This window comes from Stegodyphus dumicola, chromosome 2, assembly GCF_044657685.1.
Source record: "Stegodyphus dumicola isolate Sdum_Otavi_A_Nest chromosome 2, ASM4465768v1".
Taxonomy (NCBI): domain Eukaryota; kingdom Metazoa; phylum Arthropoda; class Arachnida; order Araneae; family Eresidae; genus Stegodyphus; species Stegodyphus dumicola.
Window position 1 is genome coordinate 234,950,417 of NC_140769.1, and position 23,295 is coordinate 234,973,711.

Consider the following 23,295-nt stretch of genomic DNA (forward strand, 5'->3'; position numbering starts at 1 on the left):
TATCTACTCTTAATATTTAAATGCATAGCTTAAAATCGGCATGACACTTTTATTATCATGAAAAGAAACCAAAATTGAATGTGGTAATGGAAATACTAGATGTATTATTGCCAATCATGGGAATATCTTTAACATAGCTTCCAAACTGCAAAACTGCTCACTGATGAAACCGATGGCACACTGTGCCTATTAACATTTTAGTATCTTTGAATGGAAAAACACTTATCAAAATATTAATAACAATCCTTCTGACACTGATTTCATTTTACTTAAAACAAAGAAATAAAATTATCATTTCCGGAATGGTAAAGCTATCGCAGGAACCAGAATGAAAGCAAAATATTAAAATATATATATATATAATCTGAAAGGTTTAAGATTTTATATTACGCTCAAAGGGGCATTCTTTCATTTACAAACATATTTGCATTTCGGGCTAATGTCCCTTTGGGCTTAAAATACTTAAAAACAGAAATTATTTTTTAGAATTTCCGATAGACTGTCTCACGCGCTGGAGAAAAAATATTTCTTTCCGTACGATGCTGCCACTGCTATCTCTGAAATCGTTGAGTTTGTTAATCAAAAATTCGTTAACGTTTTACAAAACATGAAATAGATAATAAAACAAATTACAAATTCGTTATTCCTCGTTCTCATATTTGGGTAGAGCACTACGTTATTCAAAATTCGGTGGCTCTAGTTAAAGCTTTTTTCACAATTCCAAAAACATACATACATTCATGCAAATTCTTCATCATTTATTTCTTTAAATATACTACAGGGCGATAATATTTGGCGGCAGCAAACTGAAAAGTGAAAAACGGCTTTTAATGATGCAACTAAAAATGCCAACTAATAGCCCTTTTGAGACTAATAGCCCTTCTGGGTTAATAAAATAATCGGAAACCCATTGTAATCACTCTGCTTATTAATCAGTGAATTTAGTATGCTAATTCTCCATGATCTTTTTATGCTAATATTATCATAATAATTCATGTTAATATTAGCATAAAAAGGATTTAAAAAATTACTTTTATCTTTTTATAAGATAGATCATTTCATAACCTATTTTATTTATATATAGGACAGTACATCACCATGAATTTAGGAAATTAATTTCCTAATGTGTAGTAAATGATTTTTATTTTATTTCTAGAACAGTTAAAGAACTAGAAAGAGATTTTTACTACAGGAAGGTTAAAATTCACACAGTATAGTCAAGCAAAGAACAAAATCCATTTCTACTTCTACAGCATAATACATAATGCGCACGTTTAATAATGTTTCCAATACCTTTCAAAACTTTCCGGAACTTTTAGGATATTCTAAGATAAATCTACTCTATCCCTCACCTTAAACCCCCCTTCTTCCTCTCTCCGTTTCCTTCGATTCAAACATGAGTTTCTCAACATCTATATGAAGAAGTTCCAAAAAAGTCCATTTTTCTAAGTCGGTCCGGTTTGGCTAAAAATAGCAACGGGTATGCCTGCACGGGTTCACTTCACTTCACAGATGTCAGACGTCTTTGCTGGCATATATATTGCAGATTTTTTTAATGGATTCTCAACAGATATTGAGGCCTGTTAGGTAGCGTTTAGTATTGATCTTTCTGTTTTCTTTTCTTTTTTTTTTTTTCCGATATTTTATTTCTGACGCCTGTCATTCCTTTTGAATATTTAACCGTGTTGTCATCTGAACTAGCAGAGCATTTTGATAGGCAGCTGTTCTGTATTCTTCTTCTGTCTAAAACCTCGGCTTTTGTTCAGATAATTTATTCATCTGCAGAATGTATTCCGTTCATTAGCGAAGCGGATTTTTAATGTCTGCTGTTAAAAAGAAAATCAAGTGCATGGATTTCGCAAACTGGTCACGTAAAAGAATAGAACCATTTTAATTTAATTGTTCCCCAAAATCATTTCATCATTGATAATTCATTAACTTCCTCCCATTAAGGTCATAGGTTTTCAATTATGAAATGATATTGATGTTTAAGTTAATACGAAAATTATGAGTGGTATTCTGAATAGATGTAACTGAGGGCTAACTCATATCCCTTCTGCATTCAGATTCAATAATAAATTCAAAAGTAATATTGAAGAACATGCAGTTTCTATTTTGCAAATGAACAGGTCTTCAGAGTTCTTTTTCTCCGTTCCTATATACGAAAATATATATGTAAATTTTAATATTGAATTCATACACTGTCTAATACATTCCCCATGTCAGGAGGTAAGTAAATTTATATAAATTACATTAATGCGCATATTTATCCAAATACCTAAGGATTTCCATAAATAAATGAAGCTCCCATTCGTCAATCCAGTAGAAAAGATCTACAAATAACCACTCAGAAAGATATAGTGGACTGCCAGTCCGTAAACAACATTGGACTGCCAGTCCGTAAACAACATTGTAGGTTTGTCTCCTGTGTAAGGCTTCGTTGCACGTGTGTCGCGCTCCTTCTTCTTGCGAATAAGAACGGACTGCATACTTCACAAGTGCACATCAGTGTAGCCACTGAGGGAGGGCTTTCGAAAATGGACCAATGAGCTTCTATTGCTCTTGTGACGGTGAGCTTATGTTCTTTATGTTTAATTTACATTTGTTTCGCAATTACAAATGTATGGAGTTTTAGCAGAAAGTCTTGTAGCGTTTTCGTTTTATGAGTGTAATCAATCGCAGACACTTCACTTTCGCGATTTTTATCATGCATTGTTATTTGGATTGATCTTCACGGTATATTATCGCTCTTTACATCGAGAAAATGACTCAAGCTACAATTAGCCTTGAATATTACGCATTTACTAACACCTGTGGATTAAGCGAATTCAAGTGTATAGTTTTTTTTAATTGAGCTGAGAAGGACTGGAAGTGTTACAGTGCATCTAGTATTTTCTTATTTCAGTGCTTGCATTCTTTTGATTTTGAAAGCTTAAGATTCAAACTACATACTGTGTATGATCTGATTATATTTATTGTTAACATTAAAAGTTATACGTGAATAAATTGAATATATTCCATGTGAGTGAGATACATTCATTCGGTTTGATGAGTATTTCTTGTGTAGATAGTAAATTTAACAGTAAGCAGTTATTAAATCTGAAATTTAACACACTAAATGTGTACAAATGCAAATTAGTAAAGTTCACTTTGAGTAAAATTCTGCACTGGCTACTATTATAGAACATCTTTTTCATATAGACTGCAATAAAAAGTGCTGACTTCTATTTACATATATAATTGGTGTAAATATTTTTTCTCATATGCATAGTTTTATGTAAAGATAGCATTTGGGCTCAGATGTTTATCACATATTTCTTTCTTCATCTTATTTACCACTTATTAAGTGATATTTCACGCGGATATTTTTGCGGAGTATCCAACATAGGTTTGTATTTATTTTCAATTCTTTCAACTGTGTGGGTTTCAATTGTGAAGGTAGTGAAATCTTCACAATTACTTACATTTGATCTAACTTCGCAATGAAAATTTGAGAAGAAATCGACGATGCTCTATTTTGTACAGAAAATTGCGTGGGAAAATATTTTCAATCATCTTGCTTAAATCTTAAAGCTCGCCGAAAGATCATGTGATATGACAGAAATATTACTGGATGCCCATTGGTGCAGCCAGAAGCCACTCCTTTGGTGGCTACACAGATGTGCACTTGGGAAATAGGCGAACGGACTACCCCTTACAATGCCCCCTATGTAACGTTCTCGGCGATGAGACGGCTAGAAGACAGATGGGCTACGTCAGACTTGGCAAATGCCTTCGATAAAGTATCCGATCATTATTAAAAAAGGAAGGTTTTTGGAAAGCAAACGCAAGCATAGAACTAATAAATGAAGACACTGATAAAAAATTAAAGAAGTTATTTTACATTTGATTTGCTCTTTTCATTTTCACTTTGACCGAATCAAGACGGCTGTATGAGGTAATGCGGAAAAACAATAATCGGCTGGTTCGAAGCAGACCAGAGTCAGACTTAGGTGCCTATAATCTTACTTATGTTAATCCATGTTAACAAAAAATGAGCTCATGAAAAAATTATTTCAAGGTTTTGAAGAAATTACAAATTATGAGAATCTTCAGCACCTTTCAGATCAGTCACTGAAGCAGGTATGCAATAATAATTCCGCATAACCGCAGCTGTACATTAGAAGTTCTTGCGAGGAACCTGCCTTTTCTAACAGCAGCTCTTATACAACCAGACAAACATTGCATAAGAGATGGAAGGCATATAATAATTCATGCGAGAAGGCATTTCTCAAACTCGTATCTCATTCCCCCAGGCCGTTTGCAGTGATGTATTGGCCGTCGATGCACCAGCATGAAACAAATTTTAATCTGGTTCCATACCTAAATATTTTACGTAGCGTACATTGTTAATTTCTGAGCATTTGTAATAGCTGTATGTATTGCTTTACTATTTTACGATGAGTCTTAAAACGCTTATTTTCCAAAACCTTAAATATAGATTATATTTGAAAACAAACTGGACAAAGATTTTTACGTAACTTTTTGTAAGAATTTTAATAACTTTTTAAACATTGGTTCATTAGATTTTTATTTCCTAGTTAACTCTTTTAATTTTTATAAGAATAATACTTATCAATACTACTTTACCATGGCTAATATTGTCGAACAAAGCGTATGAATAAACCTTGGAGTTTATTGACATTATTCAATGAATCAAAACTGAATATTTTACTAGATATCCTGGACTTTTGCCGCCGATATTGGTAAATCCAAATTCAGCGAATATATCAGTAAATATTTTACGATTTTCTACTTTTGGAGCTTCAGTAACAGGTATAATAGCATATATACATATATTTTAATTAAACCGATGGCAAGTATGTAACTATGTGTAGACTGCATAAGAGCTAAGAATTCTTAAAAACTAAAATTAAGAATCTGCTACAATAACTCAAGAATTTTTTTTGGGGGGGGGATGAAAATGAAAAGTTCTTTATTTAGATTTTAGGATCTGAAATAAAAATAATTTGGTACACGTATTGATACTCTTAGCTTCGGCCTCTAAATTATTTCTTCAGGGCACAAGAAAATGCAGAATAAGCCACATAAGCAAAGCAAAAGTTAAGATCAGTCACGTTCCATTTTGGGGCAAATTTATCCTGCTTTCTGTTAAAATATCGATTTGCATGTTGATTCAAATAAGGAGAGATGAAGTTTTGGAAAGCTAGAGTTTTCATCATCTATAAGGAATTTATGAAATGTATCGAGTACTGAATGTGGCATTGAATGCGTGTTGTATCCTGAGCATATCTTTTTAATAGATTTAGGAAGTTTTATAACTGGAACTACGTAATGAAAACACGAGTCTTTTTCTCTGAAAAACAAGATCATTATCGCTTATGAGAATAAATAATACCAGCTGATTTATTGTCGCTTATGGAAATAAATAATTCGCAGATTTGCTAAAATGTAGAATTAGCTTGAATATAGTTAAAGATTTCACATAATACATAGAATGACAAAAACGTTATTTTAAAGACTTGTAAAAACAATTGAAATTAAGCTCTTTTTTCTGAAAACATTCTCTTCGAAATTTTTCTGCATTGTTGATACCTGATCATGCTACCTGGAGTTGATACCTGGAGTCTATTACAATCGCGAATGTAAATCCATAAACGGCGAATATGGCGAATATCCATATGGCAAAAATAAATCCATAAAACATACGTCAAATATTGCCGTTATTTTGCAACCACTTGTTGAAGAGATGGCTCTCTACGAGATGAGAAATTCACTTTGAGAAGTAGCGTTTTACTACAAATCATCTTTTATTCATATTTCTCGCAGCTTAAAGCAAGAAAATTCTATGCAGTCATCGCGAAAATAAAAAATTGCCACAGCTCTGTAAATTCTTGAAATACATGTATATAAATATAGTTTCGTGATGTTGTACATATACATATATATGTAACAGCAACAAAGACAGAAATGTTTCATCGTAATTTTTTTTCCAGATATTTCTAGTGATGGATCCCTACACATGGGACAACCGAGTCCGTTTCGTAGTCAGACATATGTATGGTAAGTATATTTTAAGTACTGTATTACTTTTTTGTATACAAGATAATACTTAAAAAAATAAGAAATTTTAATAGTGTATGATTAATCTAAGTATAATGATACCATGATTTTAGAAATCGCGCTTTTATTTCCTGTTCCTTCAGTTTCTCTACAATAAAATCTCCATCTTAAATTATAATGATGGAACTATGTTTACCTTTTTAATCTTATTTTTGTAATCTGAAGCTTCCTCAAGACTAAGTAATTTAAAATAAAATTCCAAATTATTAAATTTTAGCAGCGGTTAAAGCTTTACTTGGAAAGCATTATTGTTACACAAAAGCTGTTTTAGCGCTATTAACAAGTCTTTTATAAGTATATATAGGTAGTTTATACGCCGTATCCACAAAAGTTATGCTTCCTTTATTTTCGCAATTCTTGACCATAGATAAACGCTAATTCCAATTACAAAAATGCTTACAACATTGGCTCCCAAACTGTGAGTTCTGAAGCCCTAGAATGGCATACGCTACTCTGCTCGTCATTCTCTGGAAGTATTATCTCTCAACGCCGCTTCTACTGCATTTTAATTGCTATCATCACTCTCTAAAATTGCCATTTACCTCAGGGCTCTCTACAAAAAAAATTCATCTGCCATACCTCAACATTATGCTTATTATTGCTACTCTTCAATCCAAACACCACGATCGCCAACATTCGGAAGCAGATCCAATTGCTAGACTGGGATAAGGTTTCTTACCCCGGCGCCCAAACACATGAACTTAGTTCACGAAGAAGAATGACATATTGGAAGATCCTAGAGGCGCCCTCAAGGTATTTCCTACTTTCACAAAAATAATACAGGATTCATTAGAAAAGTGTATACACACTTTAAGGAAAGAAAATACTTTCTTATACCGAACTTTACTGTAAGTTCATGCATGTATAAACATATACATATCATAAGTTAGCTTAGATTTAATACAATCTTCATGCGCCTGTACCTTTACAGTTACTCAGAGTGGTGGCCATTAGTGTCCAGATCCGTAGTGACTGCTTGAAACACTTTGGTAAATGTGTCCGCGGGGACTGTAGCACATTCCGCTATAATTTCTTGACGAAGGACCTCCAGCATTGCCTGTGCTCAACACCTTCGTAAAAAACACCGTACTGCATATTGTAGAGATAATTCAACTTCAAAACCGGTACGCAGATACCATCTGTTAAATTACGTGTTCATTTTTCTGGCGCATTCTTTAGCTAGCTAGTATGGTTTTACAATCGAACCATCCATATGTGTATGTGTGTTATGAAACTAAGGACATCTAATACCCACTGTACAAAACATAGCATTTTAAAAACATCTATCAGCATATTAACTGGTTTGGAAATGACTTTCAAGAAGATAATGTGGACAAGCTGGCATGGATTCAAGTCACTTTTAGAGCGAACGCTCCATCTGAATGTACTTTCACAGAAGGAAGTCTTATTACGCTGTTTTACAAGACAGTTAAAATGTAAGAACCCATCTGTCTGTCAGATAGACAATAAAGGTGAATGAATATTCTATGTGCGGAATCATATTTGTTCAAAAATGACTTTTTTTGATAATCGTTGTGATGTAAAACAAATACAGTGAGGAAACTCATTGCGAGGCAGCTATACCCCCATTTTATTCGAAGATTTCAAATTATGTGTTTAAAAAAAGCTCACTCTTCCCATTAATTGCAATCCGTATATTTTCATTTATTCAATAGTACGATTTTCCAAAATAAGTACTTATTTAGAATAGTTGTGTAGTTTGAAACATATATTCCATTTAAATTTTTGATTAACCAAGCTAGCCGCATCAGACGACTTGCCGTAAATTTTAGATCGGCCTATGTTCGGATTCTGAGTACAGCCTCAAAATTTTGATACAAGAACCCTCAAAGCAAACGTGCTTGGAACCAATAACTTACTTGCGTAATTTTAGACTAAGTAGAAGACAGTAATTCTCGCCATAATGTTCACCACCACATAATTTTTGGGTATTATTCTCATGAGAATTTTGCTCCAAACGTTATATTGCAATAATTTTAATGAATAATAAAAAGGTTAGGTGTATTTAAATCGATTATCTAAATCGAGGTGCGAATAAGGTCATTCAAGAAAAACGAACATATTTGAGTATGATTTCTGACACTTTAACTTCTGTCTTATAACGGTTTGATGTCTTATCTAGCAGAGATAAAGGTTTTACTTCAAAGGTTTTATTCTGAGTGCATGACTAAAAACAAATGCATCTTAACGTCTAGATATATAATCTAACGGCAAAGTTTGAAACATATTTGCTAATAAATCACGAAGGCACGAAAATTTGTTTTACTAATAATGATTGACAAACGTTTTAAGAAGAACAAGATTTCCAATGTGACATGGACGAATAGACGTTATTCCGCAGAGAAAAATTAAAAATTCATTATTATTTCGATTTATCAAAACTCAGATTAAAATCAATGTTCCCATTTAATGTTTTTTGTTAGATTATTCATAGGTAGGACAAATCAGTCGTTAATTCAGCTCTTCATTTCATTTTTAGAGCATGCGTTATTAACAAAAACAGATTTCTTACAGGGGATTTACAGAGAAAAATTTCGAATTAATTTAAGTACGTTAGAATTTAAATATTAAATATGTTTTATAAAAACCAATACTTTTGTTAATGAAGGTAATCTAAAAATAAGCACTGGTTTGGCTTATCTTCGAAAAATTTCCTCACTTTTCGATCATCGGTTTTCGATTAGCAAAAAAGATGGCAAAATAAGAGCAAAAAATGCAAGCGAAAATAAAATATTTTTTTAACTTATTTAAGAAAGTTACTCAAATCACTCTGCTTGGTTTTATAAATGACTTAATTGAGTTGCTAGTTTAAGGAAGAAGAGGTACAATTGGCGTTTGACCAGAAAATTTCCATTTTAAATTTAACAAAAGAACGAAAGGGAAATTGAAAATTAATGCACGAAAAGTTCTTTTCAAGATATTCAAAGCTGCTATTAGCCGTAAAATGCATTTAATGTCTTGTAATCTCTGATTTCTAAATTCTGCCACCTCCTGAAATGAAAGTTATACAAACAAATAAAAAATTAGGATAATCTAATATACTTTCATTTTAATGTCTAAGTTAATATAAAGATATAATGTCAATTGTAAGTGAATAAATTTAATTGCAAGCACTTTTAGTTCTCTTACTTTTCAATTTTTAATACTTTTAAACAAATATAAAAATATATGTTTTTTAATCAAACATTAAAATAGTATTAATTGATTCCACATAATCAATGTATTAAAAATTATGTATTTACGTATCTCCTACGACTTAATTTCCAATGCTTTTATAAAATTAAAAATTATAAAGTTGTTTATCTTTTAATAAGAGGAACAATCTTTTAATAATTATCTTTTAATAAGAGGATAAGTCAGTGTATGACAAAATATCAAATTTAAAATTCATAGAATATTTACGAAATGATGATACAAAGTCACAAAATCCAGATGGAAAACATTTTCTCAGAAAACTCACTTTCAATCCATTGGCGTCAAAAATAATCTTTACGTGAATAAAAATAATGATGTTATTTGAAATAATCAAACAAATTGATTTATATTTTCATCGAATAAGCGAAACTTAAACTTTAATTAGTATTATGCAATTCGATTTGATCAGTGTATTCATTAAACGGATTGGCGTCATTGAAACATATGTTACATGTTTGGCTCGAAATACTTTTCTCCAAAAACGTCTGAAAATCAGAGTATGATTTCAGTGCTTATGTCGAGTGGCTAAAATAAAAGAGACCCTATGACTTATTAATAACATAAGACAATTCACTAGTTTATTATAAATATAGAGTACAGAATGGTAAATTATTATTATTATGAAGAACAACGTACTAAACATTCAGTCAATAATTCACAGGATGTGCTGAAAATGTTCATCATGAACTTCGATACACAACTCACACATCACAACACGTTTCTGGAAACTTTTGCCATTTCATTTGGAGTGATTTCCGCAATCGCATTGCAAATGTTTGTTTTCAACTCTTAAATTATATGCAGGTTGATACTTTAGACCTTACCCTTTAAATTACCCCTCAAATAAAAATCACAAGTAGACAAATCGGGAGATCTGGGAGGCCATAAACCTGCGGAGTCTGCACGTTCTTCTCCGAAAGCTTCATGGACGTATGGCATAGAAAACCGTGAAGATGTGCCGTAGCGCCATGTTGCTGGAAAACTTCATACCCTTGTTCTTCTTCCGTCAGCTGCGCTATGAATAATTCCAACAATTCCGTTACGTACACTTGACAGTTTATGCTGTTATTAAAGAAAATGGAGCTTACAATCAATTGGCCTGAAACTGCACACGAAATGCTTATTTTCAGATCATGCAGAGTTACCTTAAAACGTTCTCTGGGATTGTCTGTTGACCAATAACGTATGTTTTGAGAATTCACGTACCCGTTAAGGTGAAACCATGCTTCGTCAGTGATGAAATAAAGATTTGGATCCAAATAAGTATCAGCTACATGCATGAGTATCGATTCGAAATAGTGTTGTCATTGTGCGTAATCCGTAGATTTTAATGTTTGCGTACCCTTTAATTTGTATCTTCGCATATGTAACTGCTTCACCATGTTCTGGCATGACGTTCGTTTGATGTTTGTTGGGTGGATAGATGCCTAATTGATTTCCGCGCACTTCTTACCATTCTCTTGAATACGTTCAATATTTTCCAGCGAACAAACTTTCTTTACAGGGTTACGTTTGGCGTTAGCAACTGAACCTGTTGCTCTAAATTTAGTGATCAAATTCTGCACAACACTTTTTACAGGAATTGCCGTCTCTGAATATTTTATTTTGAACTTTTCGTTTAACGTTTTAAACGCTTTACTTCGAAAATAAGTTTCAAGAATAAACACTCTTTGTTCGATTGAAAAGTCATTTTGCGGAAATGTATTCACAGCAAGCTTTAAACTGACTACTGGCAACATAACACTGATCACTAAATCGTCGCTCGACATCACGTGTCATCACGAGACCCCGCTCGAGCGCCGCACTAACTTCAAGAAGTAACAACACTCAGATGGCTTCAAATATCACGTTCAGTTTAACATGGGGCCTCTTATTTTGGCCACACTGTAGATTGCGGACTGATTAAAAGTCGATTTAGGCAAAGCAACTGCAGGGCTATGTGCCTTCAAGGTTTACTAAATCATTTTTTAACGGAGAAGTATCATTTACAAAACTCATTCAAAACTCTACTCGTGCCTATTAAAGTACATTTACAATTTTGATATTATTGCCATAGAAGAGAATATAGCAGTACATACATGACTGCAGAAAGGCGTCTGGTCAAGAGGAAAGCACAAGCAAAGTGACGCATCAGCTCATAGAAACAACGGAGGGAGTCAAAAGTTTCAGTTTTTTAGTTTTGGTTTGCAATTTGGTGATTGGTCAAGAGGCATCTGCATTAAAGGTTACATAAGATCGCATGATTAATTTTAATGACGCAGTTTAGACTTAAGCACTATTTTTAGGACAGATAGATGAAGTTTCCAAATGAAATAAAAAATAAAAGAGGTTATAGTGAATTAAATTTAGAAGTTTGTTTTCTTATTTTTTATCTTACATGTATATACAAATAGATACAGTAAGACCCCGCTTAACGCGGGGGATACGTTCCATCAAAGTAGAGCGTAATGCGAAACAGCGCTAAACGAGGCTATCTTTACATGTAAATATTGGGGTTAGGGGAAGATGGCTAGGAAATTGGTTAGGTATTAAATTTAAAAAGTATGTTTTTTTAATAAAAATAAAACCAAACATTTATTTCTTAAAGCCCAAATTAATACCACATTATTATTTCTTGCAAAAATAAAAACAAAATATAAATAACAAAACGAATATTCTTAAAAAAAACAAATAAAATTCTAAGTCAGTCATATTTAGTTAGCCTTCCGCGTTTTCAGTGTTCTGCCTTTTTGTGACAAAAGCATCTAATGTTGTTTGCCTTTTTCTTTTGCGTTGTTCTCTTAAAAGTTCTTCATAAACGGATAGAGCATCTCTAACACCACGCCTTACTTTTGAGCTCCTGTCAAAATTCGGATCATTTTCAATGAATTGATCCATTATTTCAGTTATGGTAGACAAACTCCTTTTTACAAACGCCATCGAAAGTTCTTTTTGCTCTTCTTCTGAATCACTGCTGTCAACATTTTTGTTTTCTTCTTGTTCAGTTAATTCCTTGAGCTCATCATTAGAAAGACTAGCCGCTGCTTCTTGAATTATTTCTTCAACATCTTCCACATTTACCCCTTCAAAATATGTCTGTACAATACCGCACCAAACAAGAAATACAAGTACACTCTTTCGGATATGTATTTGAAACCTATCGCTGCATAATATTTCGGGGAATCCCCGTATGCTGCGAGCGATTTCGTGGAATCCCCGGGTTGAAATAAAAGAGCGCTAAATCGAAACAGCGTTAAGCGGGGTCTTACTGTATATGCCATAAAAAGGTTAATGGCATAAGTTAAGGGTTAAATAAGACCACACTTAATCGGCAACTTCAACAATGTTCTTTGGCCCCTCTAATGTGATTAGAGGAACATATGTTCCGATCATTTTACCGATTTGCAGAAATCAGTTAAATATTTATTCAGTTTTACGATCCATTTATATCAGGCTGTGGCAACGCCAAATGTATTTTAAATAACATTAACACTTCATATCAAAATGTCTAACAAAGAGCCATTGTTGCGAATGCCAGAATGATTTTTAAGGGTAAGCCTCTGGGAAAAGAGGTAAGATGAATGTCAGGTACATGCAGTTTTACTTAATGAGCCGTTAAATTTGTATCACCAGAGAGATTGTCAGTGGGCTGGTGTCAGCGTACCGGATCCATTTTGTACATTTGTTGTAGTCGTTGTTTAGAACAAACAGCAATATTGCGTCTCGTCTTGGGATTAAAAAGTTGAGAATGCATTATAACTAAGGCAAGTACCTTAACTAAGAACTGGCCTACATAGTCAACCATTTTTATCTATAGAAAGGCATTAAACATAAATGTGAAATTTTAAAAACTTATTAGAATTATGTATCTTGTTTGACTTTTAAATCAAATAATGGCAACGATGGCTTAATTTTGATTACTACATTTTTGGTATTTGCATGCTAATATCTGCATAAAAATTATGATCTAAGTAAAATTGAATAATTGAAAAGCGTGTGCATATGTAAAATTAAATTGAGTGTTTCTTGGTGAATTTATTCATTTGCAATATAAAGAATTGCAAAAGGCTTTAAAAAATAAAAATCTGAAAGCTTTCAATTTTATGTTACGCCCAAAGGTCCCTTTTTTAACGTTTTATGTGTCAGCTTATATGTTTTATTATGTGTTTTATAATGGATGACGCAAATTGCCAAAACGAAATTAACAGCCCTTCTAGGTAAATTGCCCCTATGGGTTAGTAATAGATTTCAAGAAAACCTATATTAGTTTTCTATAATATAACATATTTCAAGCAAACCTTTGTTTGTTTTCAATTTCCCTTTCCTATTTTATTATTTTAAATTTAATTTTAATTTGTGTTCTTCAATTTAATCTTTTTTATTATCATTAAATATTTATATTTTAATTCGATGAAAAGGATGTCGTGAAAGTTTAATTTACAAAAAATTATTAAAAAACTAACAAGTTCAAAATTAGCTCCCAGTGCTGCTTAATTTTTAAATGAATGTAAAAGAGGAGATCGAAAAGCTAACGTAGCTGTAAGAATATTTAGACTCTACCTATTTCTGTTGCCGAATTATATTTTAATTAGTGTAAAATTTTAGTAAAGAAATTCATTTTTTTTATTTCATTACATCCATAATTTTTATTCTGAGAATTGTAAAGCCACGCTTCGAAAAATAAAAATGAAATTTCAGTTCTTGAATTTTTATAAATACTTTTGGATATTTGAATACTATTATTATTCTAGTTTCAGCAGTGAAAATTTTAGAAATGATGATTATGTGCACAATATTCAGCATTTGACGGCATTCATAATTGGAGAAAGGCTTCTGCTAGTTTGCCATTGCAATAAAATGAGATCCGAAAAAATTTTCTGATTTTCTGTGCCTCGGTTGTTGTTTTTCTCAGCCTCTATGAAATATTTTTCTGCGCTGCTTGCGCACAGGATTTATTAAACATGAATCTGCGTTCGCGTTTAGTGTGGTTTTGAAGGGTTTGACGGAAATTAAGAAAGTCTCACAACCATTATATTTTAAGACATGTTTTATTGGCCAATTTACGAACTTAGTTTCTGTGCATTTTGGAACAAGGCAGTCCCGAATTTCATAGCCACTGTCACGTTTGCAACACCTAGGCGGATGGTGACAGGTAAATTGCGCATTCTAAAATAGCAGCGATAACATCCATTTGGACCTTGCCTCCCGTAAATATTACTTATAAATATTACTTAAATGAAGCTTTTCATATAGATTTATTTCTTATGAATCTGAAAGTAATATAGACGCTTGCTAGAGTTTAACCATTTCATGATCATACTTTCTTAATATTGTTACGTTTGTCTTTTCTGACACCAGTTACGTTATTTTCTTCCTTCACGTTCGTACGGGGTTCGTGTGGATTTGGAGTGAAGAACGACGACACTTAATGAAGTATCGATACACGCTTTATTTAGCCAATATTAATCAGGATAGTTCCACTAACACTTTTTACAGTCGTCGAAGATCTACTATAAACACGCTGGAACAATCAGCGACACAGCCTTCAAGTTATCAGGCTATCACGGTGGAGACAGCTTCCTGCAAAGCACCCGACTCTGCTTTCCGAAGTACAGCTCTCGACTCTGCTTAATCGTTCTCGGAACTCCACGTACTCTGGAGACTCTCCACGCTACAACTCGCGATTCACTCGACGACACACGAGCACATCTCCCGACTCTTCGGTTCAGTCGTTCCAGGAGCTCAACACGCTCTCTCGACGATGCACTCGAAGACCCACTCGGCACTCACTGCCCGGCTGTCAACTCGATCGACTCCGCAGGGATTGACTCAATAGACAAAACACCAACTCGATACTAACTAACTCGCACTATAAACGAGGCACACACACACTCGATGAGAGACACACGCTAACTGACTGCGGACCAACAGGGTTTATATAGCTTTCGGCTTGTGTTCGAGAACATTCTGGGCTAAACCGGTAAGAATTCGTTCCAGAAGGTTCTTCATCCTTCCATAGCATATCGCCAATTTTGTCGCCAAATCTCGCCAAATGTGGCAACCCTAAAACTGCTTTGCGGGGAAGCTATCTCACCGCGCCTGTACATTTCGTAACAATATAATAAAACACGTAAAGTACTTTATTCATGTAAATAGAAAATTAATGCTTAAAATTACATTTAAGTTGTAGGGCCATTAGGATTTTTTAAAGCAGGAGATGTGAAAAATTGCAGTACTCTAGTCTGGACTCGAACCTGGACCTCTCGAATACGCGCCGAGTCTGCTACCGTTACACAAAAAAAGCATGCGAAAAAGGAAGGAGAAAATATCTTATAAAGTTTTCCTTACTGGAACCACAATAAAAAAATCGAATATAAATATTTAATTCAGAGTTTTTGTCATATTTGATGCTCTTAATAAGTCATCCGGCCTAAAGGATTTGGTAATATTGTCGCTTTCACCATAGTGCCGATCTCAATACAGAGGGTTAGCTTTTGTTATAGGCACCCTTTGAATTCTGGCGACCTATGATGTAATCAGTACAGTAATTGTAGAGAATTGTGATGACACACCAAGACAGTAGTGCCCCCACTTGAGGTGAAAGTTAGAAGTTATGCTAGACGGGAATGGCGTATTAAGCCATGTCCTTTGATTTGTAGAATTTTTATATGTAGATTCAATAGCTGATTAACTGTGTATAGTAAACAAATAAATATTTAACGTAACCTAGCTTTGAGTCAATCTTAGATACAGATATAATACTCTTCATATATAGAAAGCTAGATCTTAGAGATAAAAAAGTTTCGATATAGAATTATTTTCGCGTCAGTAATATTGTCTACGGCTTAGTGCCTCAAAAGCGTATACTATCAATGGAATATACCATTAATTAGAACACACACACTCAAAACAAAAATGGCAACTCAGTTTTACAAAATAGAAGCCTGGCTTCCACAGCAGCATATTTTTTCACAAATTTACGAGTCACTATAAGTCACTTGCATTCAGTTTTCAATGCAGACACGCAACAAATATGTAAATGTTTAAGGAAGCTTACATTTAAAAATTAAGTAATAATGAACGGTAAATAGTGAATCAAAATGTTAACGAAAGCTGTATAATTGAATATGATTTTTGTTAATATTACCAAATGCATTATAGTGCAAAAATTCGATTATCATTTAATAGAATTTCTTGAATCTTAATGTGTAGGGGTACGAAATTTTCATCTCAAATGAGATGCATTCCGCAAGAGAAGAAGAGGAAGAAGGACCTTGCTTGTTTGCATTAGTTATACATAAGTAACGTGATCTCTGAGGTCATCTGCATTGTTTGTTAATAAAATGTATACGTAAGTCACGTGATCAATGAGGTCATCGGAATGTATCTCATTGATGCGAAATTATGTTATCTTCGTAGTTTAGTTGCTGAGAGATATTCCAATCCTCGTCCGGAGTGCCCTTCTTCAGAAATGAGAGAGGTATTGAGTATAAATTCGGACTTTCACCTATTTGGCGCTCAAGGCTTCGGCCAACGACAGATGTAATCTTATATTCCTTGCCACTATAAAAATTCGTGGGCTTTTTGTGATTCCATCAGGCAAGTAAGATTAGTAACAACGAAAATAGCTAATTTTCCTCTTTTAGTCAATCCATTTCTATTTGCTTACCTGACGCACTCAAACACATCTGGATTTTACAATTCATTTTTCTTCGAGCTCTGAAAAATCTTTCCAATGTGTAAACACCACGGTGTACCTAAGCAATTTCAAGACCATCTAGTAATCTTTTGAGTAAGTAGAGTCTTTCGAGTTTCATCTAGTAATATAATAATCTTTTTGAACATCTAGTAATCGTTTGAAACAACTGATAGAATTTATTATTTCTCCCACCTTCTTAGCATGCCTTCGCGGTGTAGTGGTCAGCACACTCGGCGCATATTCGAGAAGTCCGAGGTTCGAGTCCCAAGAGACGGCATTGCTCATTTTTCATCTCTCCTACTTTCAATACGTACCTAATGACTCTACAGTGGCGCCCGAACTAAAAAAGGTGGTGTATGATGATTCTTCACCACCAAGATTTGACGACTGGTTCCCCTAATCGCCAGTTGCCCTTTAAAAGGGGAGTTGTATAAGGTATTTCTCCAGCCTTTAAAGCATGCCTTCGTGATGTAGTGGTCAGCACACTCGGCGCGTATTCGAGAGGTCCATGGTTCGACACCTTCGACACCCGGCGAGGTCATTGCTCATTTTCCTTGTCTTTCGCTTCAAATTAACCTAATGTCTCTACAGTCTGACTTCCGTTATACTCATAAATGTAGCTTTAATATCAAAAATATTTTTCAGTTAAGTTTTCATATAATACTTTTGCAAGACTTTCTTGTGTTCCGTGTTTTCCCGTGTAAGTATATCAGTTATATCATTTTTGATAACACAGTTGCATATATACATCTCTAATTATAGTCGTTATACTTTTCGACGTTCTTTACACTTATTTCTACATGCTAGGACGGTTGTTGTAGCTTGTTGAAATTTGTGCTAGCTTCCCTGTCTAACAAGACACTAACCATGCATCGGCTGAATAGTGATAGATCATTGCTGCAAATCTTGCCCTCAGCATACTTTGAAATTTATTGCCATTTCCTTCTAAATGCAATCCTATAGCAATTTTGCAGCTTATCAGTAGAAACATTAGTTAATTTTCCACTTTTTCCGACAAAGCCTCGTGATTAATTGGCCAATATATTCATATTGCCCAAGATATTTGAATGTTTGCTCAACATATTCTGAATATTTACCCACTTCATATTTGCTCAGCATATTCATATTTGATTATATTTATTTTCTAAACTATTCTTTTTATTTAGAAACGTTATTGAAACTATGTTTTCTAAATTAAATTTCTTAAAAAGTTTGTTTTTTTCTTGATTTCCAACTTTTTCGAAGGCAACTTTCTGTGATTTATAGGCTCAATTCCGATTCTCCTTATTTCAGAAAATCCTTAACATATTCCCTTCTAATTAGCACAGATATAAAAATAAACTTGTTTTAGAAAGCTAAAAATATGTTGTAAGAAATAAAGTAATAAAATGCAAATACAAATGGTCACCAAAATCGAACATTTCAACGTATACGGGTACTTTAAATATTTTAGCAAACTTAATAACTGATCAATACTTTTCTCATATATTGTTAAATATTTGAGACTTCTAACGACTGAGATGAAAAAAAAAATTGGCAGAGCAAATTAAGATTAAAATTTACTTGAAATACTCAATCAATAAAATTTTTACTTTAGTTATAAAATCCAGTCCTGAGTTAAATTGTTGAGTTCAGTATCAGTTTGTTGAATACATGTTTAAAATTTTCATCAAATTCGAAAGAAACATTCGTAAAATATTTTCCAGAGCAAAACGAGATAGCCTTTGATGTTACTATATAGTTGTAACTTATCTGCACTGTTTTGGATTTGAAATTAAAGCCCAAGAAGCGACATATGGAACTAAAAAAATGGGATTTGTAGAAGATAAAGAACTGGAGCAACTTTCTGGATAAATTTCGGAGACGTTATGTCGTCTCTTATCAATATATACATGTGAAACTATTTTTGTAAAAAAGTAATTTTCCGCGGAGTGAAAATTTGAAAGAGCTTAGGTATGAATAAAAATTTGAAAGTAAAATATATTTTGAAAGAACGAGACATGTTTCTATTTAAAAATACATCCCAACAAAGTTATAAATCTTAAATTTGTAGCGACAGTAAAATTTTAAAAGTAAACATCCCTTTTATATTTCCTGTTATTTGAAAATCTTTGATAAATAGCAGAGTTCCTCTAGCAGAATATTTCTGTCACTGATATTAGTAACTTATATATATGTTTCATGAGAAATCGAAATGCAAAGAGCAGCAATAGCGATATATCTCCTAAAAAGGAAAATGCAGCTGAAAGCATAAAATAAGTTTATTTTTGAATAACGCTTCAAGGAAAAATGTGTTTTGAAAATATAACCCTTTTTTCTTGCATATTTGACTTTTTCTCTTCAAATTTCAGACTGAATTGCAACAAGACATTTCTGAAAGTTGCGACAGTGAATGTATTGTGGTCTTCAAAATACAATAAAGATTTCTTCACTGCAGTTTTACTTAGAGTTGTTGGCAATATCATTGAATCTTTCATACTATCCTATCCTTTCATCCATATTTTTTAAATTTAAAAAAGAAAACATACATGTAGTAGAAAAATTGCGTAGTTGTTTTGATTTGGGAATTTTAATTTCCAAATTTTTATTTTAATGAAACAGATTTATGTTTCTAAACTAGGGAGAGAAACATATAACAATAAAAATTAAGAAAAACGAATTTATTACTGAAATTATTGTGTTATATTATTATAGCATAATAGAAATTCATACGTAATATTTACTACTGAACATTATTACTGGGAAATAACTATTATCAATGTTCATACTAGATTATGAGGTAGGTAACTGTATGTATATATGTAACATAACAGAACATTTCAACCAATATTGTATCAGTCACATAACTTAGTATATGAGTAGTTATCATAGTGTAACATAAAAACAAAATATGCAAACAATTCTAAATTTCAGGAAGTTTGCGTTGTGAAATGCTAAACCCATTCTATGACTAAGGTCCAGTGTAAAAGAGTTAATTACAATAATCACAACAAGATAAATAAAATCAAACTAACGTTTATTTTTGGAGGAAAAATATTAAGTTACAATTCTGAATAGAGTCATGACACTCACTATTTTACGTTACAATTATTACGAGGTGGCTGGATATTGAGCATAGCTGAAGAACACAAAAATATAAAACATACCTTTAAAAAACAAACAGGGTTAGAGGGGCACACAACCATAAGGGCCACAACCATAAGGCCCCATAACCACAAAAATCTTGAAAGTTAACATGTAGTAGGACTTAGGCATCTTTACTAGGTATTTCAGCATCTGTTGAAAGGAAAGAATAGAAGTTAGCGAAACAAATAAAATCAACCCATGATAACAACAATGACGAGGTCTGGCTCCGATCTTCCGCTCAAAACAGCAATTCCGTCAGGAAGGTCCAACACGTCTAACCTCTATAGACCATTTCTGAGAGGATCACGGATCGCTTCCTTTCCCTTCTCGGCTTAGCATATGGTGTAGGATGTATTTTCCCTGCGGCTCTCGGGGTAAGATAGGAGAAGGTCTCATCTTGTCGCTGCAGCTGCGTCAAGCCTCAGAAAAATAAAAGTGTCAACGAAAATCCTTACCTCCTCTCCTCCCGATAACACCGCGCAGCCACCTTAATAGCTGGCGCGTTTTTTGAAAGTTTGGCGTAGATGTTGAACAGCAAGGAAGCAAAAACCAGCAACCCAACGCGAGGAATCTTCACGGGAAGGGGTTTCCCGACTACCAGAAGAGCCGTTTTTCGCTATTCCATCATTCAACTTTCCAAGGCCACACCAAATGCGTCAACAAGTTCCGCAGATGAAAACAAGGGGGGAAGAAACTAGCCTCGCTCGATGTCCCAATCGACAATGCAAAGTTTCTAACTCAACGAATATTTTCCCCCGCTATAAAATATGCTGTAGAACCTCTCCATGCTCGCCTGTCCAGCAAAACAGGGTCCTCTTTTCGGGAAATACCATATGGTGTATCCATCCAGCACTTCCCCCCCACATATGGTGTTTCGTTTGGGAGAAAGGAATTTTGGGGTGCAGTAAATCCTCTGATAAAAGTTTCCAAGAATGAATTCCAAAACGACGGCAAGGGGTGACGATTTTCTGAACCAAGTTAACACAAAAATGACTTTGGGAAATTAAAAAGCGAAACTACTAATTACACAACATTATAATTCATAATAAAAATGTCAGCACTGTAAAAATTGTTTCTTCAGCAGCAGTTAAAGTATACACACATATTATCCAAATTGAATTTCAATTACAATCGATTTTTCCACCGCCAGTCAGAAAATATGTATTCGTTTAACTTTAAAGAAAGAGGGGTAAAAATTAAGTTACTTAAGGTTAAGAAGAAAAAATTAACACACCAAGGTGTAGCAACAAGGCTTTAAAAATAAAGTTAAAAGTTAAACAACCTTAAAGGTCAAAACAACAAGATACAAAAACCAGAAATCTTAAGTCCCTAAACTCAAATTAAAATTAAACAACTTCAACTCAAAAAAACTTTTAAAGCAACCTTATGATGTTGGGAGGCCCCAACTTGTCAGCAACAGTAGTAGTGACTGCTATGAACTGAAATAACACAAACTCGTAAGAAGGGTTTAAATCCCTTTTTATTTCACTTTAGAAATCACAGTTGCGTTCACTTGACGCTCACAAACTACGCGGACCCGGCGGTTGAACAAAGTAGACAAAAATGCAACTAAAAATAAATGACAGGATGAATAAATAACGAAGTCACTACCTACGAGGCTCTATAATTGTAACTAACTTAACCGCGTTCTAAGATACAGCTGAGATTCAGCAAACTTACTGATTAAGAAGTTGAAAGATTCAACGAACTGCCGAAATAGGCACACAGGCCGAAACGCGCGGTTCTTAAATTTCTACCTAGCAACCTTCACGCTCGTGATTCAAGAAGCACACTTACAATCTCGTTTCCCTTCTATTTAACTCAATTTACTTCTGCTAAAAATTTGAATATTCTGCGCGTTCTACTACGATTTACATACTCTGGCATTGGCAATTATAGGGAAAAGTAAAGGCTTGACAGGAAAGATAGCTTGAATTTAAAATAAATGTTAGTTAAAATAAATATAAACCCTACAACCTAACAAAAACTTAAAGTTTACAAAAGTTACAATTTAAACTTACAACCAACTTTAAACAACAAAAGAAGAAATTAGAACTTTCAATTACAGATCAAATAACATTAACTGAAATAATAAGCAAAACAACTTAAGCTTAAAAATAAAAAGGATTAATACATAACAATTGATTAGATTTTAAAAAGTTAATTAAGCAATAGTTTATTGATTGAATTCGACAGATAAAAAATTAAATTATAACTCGATTGAAATATCGGTATTGCATTTCGTGAGTCTCTTCGTTTCTGCTTCTGATAAATCGCAAATAAATTTCAGTGGTTCATTTACCAGCTACTGCCCAAAATTTCAAATAAAATTTAATCTTTTTTTTTTTTTTTTTTTTTTTTTTTTTTTTGTCTTTTCTATAATTAAACATTTTCCATATTTTCAGAAAACTATGTTTTTGTAATTTTTTTATTTTTCATTTAAAAATTTCCATCCATCCCTTTAAACCTGATAAATTTCTGACATCTCTGAATTGATAATTATCAGTTTTATCAAGTATTAAGAGCATTTTCAAAATTTGTTAGAATTGCTTTGCTCTTACTTCTCAAACTTTGCTGTCAGCTCATTAGCCTTTGACAGGCCCACCAGCGGCCGAGCGGTAAAGTCGCTGAACACTGGTAGTTCGGTCCGAGGTTCGAATCCCGCGAACGGGCTGGCTGCATGGGCGTTTTCGTGGTTTTCCCCATGTGTAACGTGTATACGAGCCAGTTTCCCTTAGAAAGTCCTCCACGGAAGGCATCTCTCCCCTTAGGCAGATTAGTCATAGTGTGCTTTGCCATAATTAAATACACCAACACACCATTATCCTTTGACAAGCGAGTTAGCTCTTTGCAAATCTGAGTAACCACAAAAACATTAATTCATATCTAAATTATTTAGCGATAATTAATAACCTTTTACATATCTCAGATTGAAAATTTTAACTATAACCTCTGCAAGCTGCAAATAAAAATATTAATGTATACACTTAAGGAAAAAGTCTCAATACACTAATTGGAAAAAAATTTTTTTTTCAAATATTTACAAACGTAAGTTATTATTTTGTTTATATTTTATTTTTATCTTTGAATAATGCATGCTGAATTTCATTTTTTGACGTGTTTGCAACTGCGCGATTTTTTAGTAGTTAGGT

At 33.4% G+C, this 23,295-nt stretch overlaps 1 protein-coding gene across 3 annotated transcripts in view; it reads left to right on the top strand.

Moving 5' to 3' along the window:
• Positions 1-23,295, top strand: part of LOC118190030 (sarcoplasmic calcium-binding protein 1-like) — a 342,070-nt gene that overhangs the window by 219,341 nt on the left and 99,434 nt on the right. For all 3 annotated transcript variants that reach the window (XM_085811902.1, XM_085811903.1, XM_085811901.1), the window contains exon 2: positions 5,997-6,063. In XM_085811902.1, coding sequence (XP_085668028.1) covers positions 6,009-6,063 — 55 coding nt within the window. In that variant the 5' untranslated portion in view covers positions 5,997-6,008. The remainder of the gene's footprint in view (positions 1-5,996; positions 6,064-23,295) is intronic.